The 11,938-nt window shown below is 40.6% G+C and overlaps 1 protein-coding gene across 8 annotated transcripts in view; it reads right to left on the bottom strand.

Moving 5' to 3' along the window:
• Nucleotides 1–11,938, bottom strand: part of ptpn4a (protein tyrosine phosphatase non-receptor type 4a) — a 66,219-nt gene continuing 54,281 nt past the window's right edge. For 7 of the 8 annotated variants that reach the window (XM_040148161.1, XM_040148165.1, XM_040148166.1 and 4 more), the window contains 12 exons: nucleotides 9,878–10,037; nucleotides 9,079–9,162; nucleotides 8,781–8,837; nucleotides 8,313–8,469; nucleotides 7,094–7,260; nucleotides 6,536–6,626; nucleotides 6,251–6,312; nucleotides 5,066–5,212; nucleotides 3,721–3,849; nucleotides 1,367–1,515; nucleotides 1,087–1,222; nucleotides 1–999 (listed from right to left, as the gene is read on the bottom strand). In XM_040148161.1, coding sequence (XP_040004095.1) covers nucleotides 604–999; nucleotides 1,087–1,222; nucleotides 1,367–1,515; nucleotides 3,721–3,849; nucleotides 5,066–5,212; nucleotides 6,251–6,312; nucleotides 6,536–6,626; nucleotides 7,094–7,260; nucleotides 8,313–8,469; nucleotides 8,781–8,837; nucleotides 9,079–9,162; nucleotides 9,878–10,037 — 1,735 coding nt within the window. In that variant the 3' untranslated portion in view covers nucleotides 1–603. The remainder of the gene's footprint in view (nucleotides 1,000–1,086; nucleotides 1,223–1,366; nucleotides 1,516–3,720; nucleotides 3,850–5,065; nucleotides 5,213–6,250; nucleotides 6,313–6,535; nucleotides 6,627–7,093; nucleotides 7,261–8,312; nucleotides 8,470–8,780; nucleotides 8,838–9,078; nucleotides 9,163–9,877; nucleotides 10,038–11,938) is intronic. The other variant, XM_040148162.1, reaches the window with a different exon arrangement.

Raw genomic sequence — 11,938 nt, 5'->3', positions numbered from 1 at the left:
TACTTTACTACCTAAGATTTAATCAGGAAAGCGTGAAGCTCTGGACTCATACAAACAAAACATACAACTTTTTTTTGTTCAGTGGACAGGGTTTGACACAAACTAAAACACAATAAATACTCTTTCTGAGGAACAAAAGATAAGGTATATCTCTTTATCAGCTAAAAGGACACTAAAAAAAAGGCAGGTCTGTCTGGCAGACTCGCTCAGAAGGGGACAGGGCAACCCTTTGGATAAAAAAAAGAAAAAAAAGAAAGGAAAAACAAAAAACGGGGGGAGGGGGGAGCTTTCCATCCATGGGGCAGCCCTTCCCCTTCGTACTTATGGCACTACAGCAATTCCCCATCCACATTTTATTCTCTCATACTTTTATCTTCTCATTCTTTGTATAATTTTTTCTTTACCTGAACATACAATATCCCCTAATGGTACCTAGTCAACACAGCTCGATTTCTTTTTTAATTCTATCTTGTCCATGATTTTCACGTTTGTTAGTCTTTTTTTTCCATTTTTGTCAGCATAAAGTGCAACAGTGCTTTTGTTCTCTCCTCCAACCACCTGGCCTCTTCCTGGTAGCCCCTGATGACACCAAGAGGTCAAATGTCACAGGTTAGCAGGATCAGGGTCAGGGTTCACGCTGGTCTCGCTTGTCACGCTGGTGGCGCTTGCAACGCTCGGCTCCTCCACCTCCTCCTCCTCCTCCTCTTCCTCCTCGTCCCCCTCTTCTGTCACTTCTCCCACATCCAGCACTTCCACCTCCTCGTCATCATCGTCCTCTTCTTCCAGACCTCCTTCCAGCAACTCCACCACAGCCGCCTCACCTTCCTCTGTCGCTGCTGTCTCTTCTTGCTCTTCTCCTGCTTTCTGCTGCTCTTTCTTCTCCTCCTCCCTCTCATCATTCACCTTCTCTCTCTGCTGGTAGACAGCAGTCTTGAGTGGTTTGACCAAACCTTCCTCATAAACTTTCAGGATGGCCTCACACACAAAACGGTACTGGCTCTGTTAAAAAGAAACAGAGAGATACTTTAGCTGATGGTTTAATGTGGCTGAGAGCAGCTGGACAGACCAATGGATGTGCCCACATACAGGTGTTTGTATCATCATGGCCCTCTGGTCTCTCATGGTCCTGACGATATCTAGAGGATACACCGGCTGACCGCACTCCATTAGACACAATGCCGTCTCCATGGTGATCAGAACACCCGTCCGACCGATTCCCGCACTGGAAAAAAGCAGCAGGGACAGAAATGGCTGTTCAGTAACAAAATAAGTGCAATATAGACTGCAGAAGGAGAGAATTAGAGTTGCTATAGTTGCTATACTATATATTATAGTTGCTATAATTCACTGAACAACTTCACTGTACCTGCAGTGTACCACCATTGGCTGGTCCTGTCCAGCCCGTTTGGTCCGTACCAGCGCCACAAAGTCCAGGAAATCAGTGGAGTCATCAGGAACGCCGTGGTCTGGCCAAGCCAGGTACTGAATCTGAGTAAGCTCTCTCTGCTGCTCGCTCTGAACACACACACACAGAAAGGGAAAAGAAGAAAACCAAATAACTTTGTTTTATTTTCATGTAACTGCTTTTCAGAAAGACTACCTGAGACTACTTAGGGTATTCACTCTCACCTCAGTCAAGACCCAAGCTTACTAAGGAATTAATTATTCTCAGATATCACTCATACTCGACCCAAAACAGGTTATCCTATTTCATGTGGGCGACCTCCAAGCGTGTTTCATTGAGCTCTGTGTCATAGTGGGAGACTGCATGGCACTCTGTGTAATTATGGCCTTTAAACATGTTATGACACAGGAAGTGTGAATAACAAACAGTGGTTTCATTATTTCCACTCCGCTGGACCACTTGGTGATTCACCCTGCTGCTTCCCATTTTATGAAACACCAGATACTGATGATAATATTTTCTGTCGCTATAATGCAGAAGGTCTGTTTTATATTGCTGCAATCAAACTATAAATAAAGACAAAGACACACTTCCTCTTTTTCATTCATAATTAAAAGAAAAATCTGACAAACAGAATATTGTAGCAAGGAAATGTGCATGCAGTGATCAGAAAATAAGGGTCAGTGAGATTTTGCACCACAGGGACACCATGATGACAACTTATAATAACACACACACACACAGAAAGGGAAAAGAAGAAAACCAAATAACTTTATGTTTTATTTTCATGTAACTGCTTTTCAGAAAGACTACCTGAGACTACTTAGGGTATTCACTCTCACCTCAGTCAAGACCCAAGCTTACTAAGGAATTAATTATTCTCAGATATCACTCATACTCGACCCAAAACAGGTTATCCTATTTCATGTGGGCGACCTCCAAGCGTGTTTCATTGAGCTCTGTGTCATAGTGGGAGACTGCATGGCACTCTGTGTAATTATGGCCTTTAAACATGTTATGACACAGGAAGTGTGAATAACAAACAGTGGTTTCATTATTTCCACTCCGCTGGACCACTTGGTGATTCACCCTGCTGCTTCCCATTTTATGAAACACCAGATACTGATGATAATATTTTCTGTCGCTATAATGCAGAAGGTCTGTTTTATATTGCTGCAATCAAACTATAAATAAAGACAAAGACACACTTCCTCTTTTTTCATTCATAATTAAAAGAAAAATCTGACAAACAGAATATTGTGGCAAGGAAATGTGCATGCAGTGATCAGAAAATAAGGGTCAGTGAGATTTTGCCCCACAGGGACACCATGATGACAACTTATAATACACACACACACACACACACACAGAACCTGCAACACAAAACAACTACTGACCACCATTTCTTGTGCGACTCAGAGCCCCTGTGTTCTATTTAATATACTGCCTCGCTGCATTGCCATGGTAACACATCTATCTCCATAGCAACAATCACAGGCAGAGGAGAATGCTAATTGTCTCCTTCTACTTTAAAGGTCATGATACAAGGGCAACACACAGGGTAGTAATCAAGAAAACACAGACAGCAGGAAATGATGAAGAAACAGCAGGGATATTTGATACTGCATTAAAAGTCGATTTTCTGATTAGATTTTGTCCTTATCACTGGCATGGTGAATGACATGTTACATATATTCCTGCAAAAACAAAGATAAATGTAGCTGCACCATTTCATCCAAAAACAAATAAAAGCCTTCAGTTTGGAGGGATGCAAAATAAAAGTTCACCATGACATGCTGAAGTTAGACTGGAAGCATCAAAGGCTTCAACATCACAATTAAACAAACTTACACTCTCCATTTCTGTTTTTCAAACTATCATCGTCCCACTCTCTGTTCCTCTGCTTGATTTCTCTTTCTCTCGCTCTCCATTTCAGCAATCTAATTGACTGGGGTGGTTTGGTTGTCATGGTTACCCGATCCCTATACGTGGCCCGCATGCAGCAGTGGGAGCCAGAAAAAGAACAGCCCACACTGGTCACTATGGTAACACACCTCCTCCGAGGTCCTCAACGGCTCATCCTTCCTGAGACTCTGGTCCCTCTTTTCGATTGGACCCTGAGTCTTTCACCCTCCTCTCTAACCTGCTCTGGTTATCAACATACGCCTTCTCACTTTCTCATCTTTCTTGCTTTACTTTGACTTCCATTCTCTTGTCCTTCTCTTCTGGTCCTAGCTTTACTTTCCGGTTTCTCCTTTTTTTCTCTCCTTTGACATTACGTGCTCATAGGTGACCGTGTGACTGTGTGTGGTTACCTGCGTGTGCACGAGAGTCATCTCTCGGACGAGGAAGGCAGAGTTGCCCTCTTCGTTGTGGCATGTAACTGTAAAGTTTCCATAGGTGGTGGTGCTATCTGGGTTGGGCCAGTACTGGTGACACTTTACCTATAAACACAGACAAAGTATTTAGTTTACACCTCAACATTTAATTTACTTAACAGGTCACAACTGTTATTCTCAGCTCAGACATCAGAGGTCAGGGATTGCTACAGCGTAACATCTTTATCGTTTCTTTGCCACTATATTTAATTCACAAATGTAAAGAATATACAGTACATTCAGTGTGTCTGGAATCACTTAAAACCTTCAGTGATATAGTTGATGATTCTCAAATTTCTTGTCACAGGAAGCAAAATTTATATATAAAAAAGTTTTTCCGTTTGCAACCGTGCCTGTTTAAGACTTACTTTTTTCTAACTCCTGGAGAAATTAGAAAACCATGCATGTTTTTTGGAAATGCACACCTATTTTGATGATTAAGATATCATTGCATCGTTTTCACAGTGACACAACTTTTCCTCACTTTATTTGTGTATTTAATAAATAATGATCAACTGAACTAAAGACAGGGTTTGTAATTTTGCAGAGTTTGTATCGCTTAAGGAATTAAGTATCTCCACATGAGATAGACATTGTAAATAATGAAACACAACTCATTATTTTTGCTCTAAACAGGCTCACTCCGTATCAGAACTTGGGATTTCTACCAATGGAAAACCTAGTTTTATCAGGAGAGCTAAATTCAAAGAGATACTGCGCTCTCTGTGTGTGAGTGTCACAGAGTATCTACACAGAAAAAGTTGCAGCTGCATTTTTCAGTCGTTCGTTTTTACGTGTTTTTGTCAGAATAGGTACTCCCCTACTTTAATCAATCCACCTGTCACATAGGCTGCATAACAGCTCATGTTTTACTTGCGGCATAAGCCTTAGATTACCACCCAAAGCATATTTTTACACGCCAAGTCTATTTTCCTGCATTTTATGCACGCAGCTACAGTGATTGTGTAATGACATCTGAGCACTGCCAAAACTAGGGTGATCTACAGCTTAATACAGTGCCTGAACGTATCATGTGGAGAAACACAGAGCCCCGTAGCTGCTGTTGCTGCTCTGCTAACGTGCTGCTCACCGTGTGCCTTCTGTGTACACGTGATGTCAGACTTCACAGTGTAGCTGCGTAAAGCAATTCCACATGTACAGTAATGGTTTTTGAAGATTTTGCGATGGATTCATTGACAATGAAAGCCGATTTCTTTTAACATGCTACAGTCCATATACTGTATGGTTTCCAGTCCCGCCTTTGAAGAAAATGTCTACGTACCCGCCCCCTCTCAACCTGTGTAGTCAGCATGACAACCATGGATGAGCCCTGTTCCCAGGTCATTTGCCAGAAGTCAGGGCAGGTGTTGGGCAGCGGGCCCTGGCATGCTATGTAGCGGTTTATCAGACTGGAGGCTGGAATCTCCATCTACAGAAAGAGAGACAAAGGGATTGCGATACAGAGGTATTACAATGCAAGGTTCTCGCATTACAGCTTCTTTTTCTTATTTTCAATTCATAAGTTGTGCCTTGTGTATTTTCATCAGTGCAGAGAGCTAAATGATTTTCACGCTTTTCTAAACAGGTAGAAGCACTTAAACTTTGGCCAAAAAATAAATGAAGTTCCTTTCAACATTTAAATATTTAAACGTACTGTTAAGTTAACAGCAGTTCATTTCCTGTTTGAGTCACATACATGGTCAGACCTTGTAACACTATCATAAACCTTGAGTCTGAATTGAATGCCACCACTTCATGCAAACATCACAGCAACATAATAAACAGATATATATTAATATTGCATCTTGTTCCAACTTCTTAGGAGCACCGATGTCCATTTTGGATGTAAAGGTCTGATTAGACAAGTAAGAAGCAGGGGCAGGTGTCCTTCACTCTCACTATGATTATTAATTAAGCCACAGAGATAAACAATGATTCCACTGCTAAATACATTTTAAAAATCCATCCTTAATGCAGCCTGTTAGAAAACTAAGCAATTTCTTTCCTTCATATCATTAATTTCCAGTTCACTGCTGTTTTCACCATGCAACTCTGTTTGTGAAGGCTCTTCCATGTTGAGTAAAGCCATAACAGGACATGAAACAGATACATGAAGCCAGTAATGTTAGCGATGTCTGAAAAGGGCTTAAAATTCATTAAAAAAAAAAAAAAAAAAAAAAAAAGAAAGGTTCACCTCAAAAAGCGCACTTTCTAAACATCCACGAGTTGCTGTTAGATTAAAAAGACAAATGCTTGGCTTACTCAAAAACATGCAAAACATTAAGGCACAGTGTTACTTGCTTGTAAAGCCAGTGTGGTTAGTTCAATCGCCAGTACGGCCACCATAGTATTTTAATTATGTGTTTTGATGGTTAGCAAAACAGACCACCCACCATGCCTCAAATGAGCAAAATGCAGAGACACTGAAGAAAAGATGAAATACAAAAGTGGGGTGGATAAAACTCACATTGATATAATTTGCATTGATGTAGTCATCTGTGCTTTTCAGAATGACCCGCGTGGCATCATCTGCGGGGGAGAGAAAGAGAAGAGAAGGGGGTAAAATTACAGCTAGAGAAAGATGACATAGGTAAAGAGCGACAACATTTCAAAAAAAGGAAGACAGACAAAATTTCAAGAGGAAAACAGGTGGAGAAGGGAGAGAGCGTGATGGGAAACACTAAAAGTTCATGTCAGTACATATCTGAACACACAAGCCAACAGAAATAGACAGATGTGTGCAGTCACGTACAAGGAGAGATGTCTCTGTAGCGATTTTTGGAAACGTTCTGAGGTAATTTGGCACACAGCATGGTCATCCCCGGCCTCTTCCTGTACAGTTGCTGTAAGAAAAGGGACACAGCTTTATATTAAAGTTGTGGAACCAGGAAGATCAATTTCTTTGCCCACGTCGTGTATGTAAATATGCACAGGCTTCTATGTGAGTTCAAATGTATGAAAATATTTAACAAATACACTCAAAACCAACAAGTTTTTTTTTGTGTGCATGAGTGCTTGTATGCACTGACCTTATGTGCATTTAGATGTGTGTGTGTGTGTTTATATTTAACATTCCTTTTCACTGATAGCACAACATCTAAACAGGAAGCTGTTAAATGCTGATGATAAAGGACAGGAGGTTTTTGGAGAGAAGAGGAGGAAGGAAATTTGTGACATTCCTTAAAGTAATCCTATTCATCAATCAAAAACCACTGACTCAAATCTGCAATTCCACAAGCGTGTGTATCTCTGTGTGAGCACATATGCCTGGAGTCTGTTTATGTGAATTTATTTCTGTCTTTCTCCTCACATCAAACTGTGCCAGTATGGCTCCACTGCTCAGGCCTTCCTTCAGTGCGACCATAGAGTCCCTCAAAGCATGCTGGTCTAGCTGGGCAGGGTCCTGAGGGGACTTCTCAGGGATGTACTGAAAATCTGGCTCCGAATCCACCTTCTCCTCCACCACGTCATAGATGGCTGCATGGGACAGGAAAGAAATGTGTCACAGGTTACATACATATCGCTGTTTATGCGAGCCAAAGCCTCGGGAGAGTTGATTTATATTCATGTATGTAAAAGAAAAAAAAAAGAGCATAAAAAATAAAAGACGTATATGCCTATATTTCCTATATATATATATATATATATATATATATATATGCCTATATTTAACAGTAAAATAAAATAATGAAAATTTACAGCCAGTCACTAGATTGATGCAATCTTTGATGTAATACAGGATAGAATGCACAAATCCCTCTTTGACCCAGTTAAAATACCAAGAATTTCCATGTTTCATCATCTTTAAAAAGCTCCTCTCCCCGCTTTGCTAATGCTGATTAAAGGAAATGATTTGCAATCTTCCTACATGGTGAATGCATATAGCTGAGAAGTACAGAAAGCAAAATGTACAACTTCATAGGTCTCCTTTGCAATTACAAAAGTGAGACTGAGCCGCCCAAAGGGGAGCAGAAGCAGAACCAAGGCTTGTGACCAGGTATGTAGCTGTTCATTTTCAGGAGTGGGCTGCAGCAGCTGTCCATATGTTAGCCTACTATCACTTAAGTGTTTGCAAAGTGGAGATTGATGCATCACTAAATTAAAACGGGTCGCATCACACAAACTAATTCTTACATAGAAATTAGCTGTAACTAAATATCCAAACCCAGTGGCTACTAGATGTAGCTGTAATGAAGCTAGCTGAACCAACTGACGAACCTATCTTGCTAATATACAGTACTACTACTATATGACAAAGCTCCATACTTTGGTCATGTGACGATAACTCCCTCTAAAGGGGCAGACCATGAGATGTGGTCAAAGGCCCAGGAAAAAGCTTCTAAGTGGATCCCAAGTTTGCTTTTTTGTCAAATATATGAGCAATTTAGTGTAGACTGAAGAGCATGGAGGAAATGTAGATAATAGTTGACATAGCTGACCTGAAAGTCAATAAAAGTAAGATGCATATCCCTTGCATTTGATAATGTTAAAACATTTCTCTGTAGATCCCACCAATGGGAACAACTCACCGTTTGGTCTGACCAATAGGATGAGCTCCCCAGAGTGGCTCTCACAGCTGGCCTTGATGAACATGACCACCTGGTCATGGGTGTGGTCAGAGATGTCCCGCCCGTTAATTAAGACGACCTGGTCGCCCTCGTTAAGGCGAGGCACACACAGGTCAGCCTGAAAGGGAGGAGACAGGGAGGTGGCACAAGAGAAAGAGAAAGAGAAGAAAGAAAAGAGAAGGAAGAATAGACACAACCGGAGGTGAGAAAAATTTAAGTGAATAATTTTGTTTTCCTGAAATTTTGATAGTTTAGCAACAAATGTTTAGTTCAATAAAATGTTTCCAGTGAGAGAGCAAATGTTTTCAGATGTGACTATGTTAAAATTGAGCATATTTGTGAAGCTGTATTGGCTCATCTAATTGTTCTATTATATGCTAGTATAATATGCTCCTCATCTACTGACTCACGGCTCATATGAGGACTTACTGAAGTTCCCGGAGCTACTCTAGACACGATGATAGGCATCTTCTGGTCAGCACCACCCTGGAAACACAAGGAGACAAGTGTTAACAGCACAAAGCCTGGCACAAATGTCCTCTACTTTTTAGGGAAGGAGTGCAGATGATAAATATGATTTGTGCCAAGGAGCAAAGGTTTTGACAATTCGGCATTAAAAAAAGAAGTTAAAAAAAAAAAGGAAGGTTAGATGGAAAGTTGTACCAAGGAGTCACAAAGATAGAAAGACCGTAACCAGACTTAACCTTTAACTAGAATCAGCTCTCACCTTCACATTGAAGCCGAATCGACCATGTTCATCGGGTCTCATCTTGATTAGGACCAAATTATCATGAGGGACTACTCCATTCAGCTGAAAGAACGCAGTTGAACACAAATACATCAAATTCACACACTGCTTTTGTCCATATTATCCTCCTTTGGGGTACAGAAAAATTGGTTACTGCAACTCTAACACTGGACAATAATGCATACTTGACAAGTCGGAGAGCTGAAGACGTTGGTGTTGATTCTGTGATTCAATATTACGTGAACCCTCATGCAGGTATGAGCTGTAGTTTTTTTTTGTTTTCTTGTTTTTGGTTTTACTAAAGCATCATACTTAAGGGACATGCAAGAATCATCTAAAAGAAAAAGGGATTTCTCCCAGTCCAGCAGTAATACAGTAATGTTGCTATGTTTGGGCTCAGATAATTCAAATCTTAATCACAATCCAAACTGTGGTTGTTTTTTTTTGTTTTTTGTTTGGTTCAAATGTCTAACTAAAAGAGGAGACAAAACCAAACTGAGGGAGAGACTAGATGTTAAACAAATTCACCAAGACAACTTCTTTAGTTGTGAGAAGTTAAGTTTGTCAGTTTTGATTAGTATCCAAGCTTCAAAAGGGCAGGTCTTACCTAATATCAGCCTACCAAGGACAGATTCAAAGTTTATTTATTTATTTTTTTTAACAATGAAAAATGGACTTTGCAAAATTCCTTAAAAGATGTGTAAATGTTTATATATTAAAGTAGTGAGTATTTACTCATTATGTAATGAGTATTTGTGTCTTCTGTTGCCACACTGACCGTGGTCTTGTCAGCACTGACCGGAACGTCATACATCTCGTTGAGGTGGTTGTCCAGGAGGCTCTGTTGGGAGTGCGCCTGGATGATCTGGCTCAAGGTCTTCCTGCTCAGCTGCTTGGGAGGCAGAGCTGGAGGTTGGCCATCTACCCCCTCCGGAGACCTGAGGCAGGCAAAAGGAGGGGGGGGGGAGAAAAGTGTGAAATTCAAATCAATGTTTACAGTTGACAATATTTCTTGCTAAGAAATCTGAAGGGATCAAAAACAGGCTCCAGCTGTGTTTGTTTCTTTTGCATTACAATTCTACATGAAAACACCTGTTTAGCAGCTGCAACTGCTAATGGAGGAAGGGTATTTTAACGAGGGGGGCGGTGAAATGCCCCAAACACACAGGTACAGAAGACCCAACTAATGGTCTAGCTAAAGGCCTTCCTGTCTGTTTAAAGAGGTGGGCTTTGGAAGAAAGAGAGTAAGAGATTGCAAGAGACAGAGAAGCTTAATAGCACTGTGTTAGTCACAATGCATTAACCTCAATAAAAGAGAGGGGGAACCCCCCCCCCTTCATCATCCAGACAATAAAAGGCAGTCAGTGCAGATGGTGAAACAAAACTGTCAGTCAGGTAAGGCTTCCGGCAGCATCATGGCTCTCACTCTGGGGCGTAAAAGCCAGTCATTTCACTCTAGGTCTATATCTGTCTCTGTGTGTGTGTGTGTGTGTGTGGTTGTGTATAGGCACTGCTTAGGGGCGGGAGCACAAGTCAAAGAGCATCGCCTTTGTTTTGGGTGCTGCTACTGGTGCCACTTAGTGTCTTAAATACACACATGCAAACTAACATTTATTATGGGTCATAACCAGGTCAGGCTTTCAGAGGGAGTGCAGTGCACAGCAGGCCTGAGCATAGACCGCACATCCTCAGTTTCCTCAACACGACACAGATGAGTGAAATGGACATAAAGCTCTGCTTTTAGTTTCCTTCTGTCAAATGCTTTGATTGTAACAAAATCCTAAAGGTCTCCTTTTGGTTTAATAAAATTTTGAAAGCATGACAGAGGACAGAACTAAATGAGTGGGGACAGTGACAGAAGAATCACTACAAGCAGCGATAAAGTAGCGTGTTGCATTCAAAACCACCAAAAGATAAATTTAAAAACACTTCCAGTGCACACCCAAGTTTTTTTTTTCAACTGCATTATTGTCTGAAGTTAGGCTTTACCTTTTTAAAGAAACAAGTTAATTATAGCATAAAAAAGTAATTCATCATAAAATACCATGATGTTGTGCGATGAGTGTATTGTATAATTGTAACTTTTTTTTTCCTGACACTGTCAAGGAAATAAAGACATTGCGTTTTATAAGCCATTGCCGTAATATGCTGTGGTTTGCTAAACAGATAATTTTCACTCTGCACAACTAAAAACAGAACCTTGAGAGAGAGTGTGTCCAAGGGTTATGGCTTTGGTGTACTGCTTGAGTGCGGAACCGACATAGCGTATAACTGTGGCCCTGTGGGAGACAAAATTGGAGGAAAATCTTGGAGGAACATTTGGAAAGTTGGATTATGGGCCGGAGCAAAGTAATCGACCTGAAAATATAAGATCTACAAATACAGTGTGCAGTCACTGTACATAAATCTTTAAGATTAGGGATGCCTGACTCTCACCCAAAAGAAAAGGCAGACTCTAATCTACGTGGAGAAAAGAGGTAGCTATTACATACAAGATTTCGAATTGATATCATGTAATCTGAATTGGGACCAAATCTTTTAAGCAGATATTGCAATGGGGTTGGCAGAGGAGGTAATTGGAGCCACCAAAGCTAAGAAAGATGATAAAAAACATGAATTTGTTTCTTTTGACAATAATCCACTTTGGAAACTGCAACCAGTAAACAATTTTCTGAATATTTGCAGCCCAGTAGTAATATCCGAGATTAGGAAGTTCCAGTCCACCCCCAGATTTGAGTCTCTAAAGGTTTTCTTTTCTCATCCTTGGGTTTTTCATGGCCCAGATAAAGGATAAACTAATCTGCTCTGCATAGTGTAAAAATTATTTAGGCAAGAAAAT

Source organism: Xiphias gladius, chromosome 16 (assembly GCF_016859285.1).
Source record: "Xiphias gladius isolate SHS-SW01 ecotype Sanya breed wild chromosome 16, ASM1685928v1, whole genome shotgun sequence".
Lineage (NCBI taxonomy): Eukaryota > Metazoa > Chordata > Actinopteri > Istiophoriformes > Xiphiidae > Xiphias > Xiphias gladius.
This window is presented reverse-complemented; position numbering and strand designations above follow the sequence as displayed.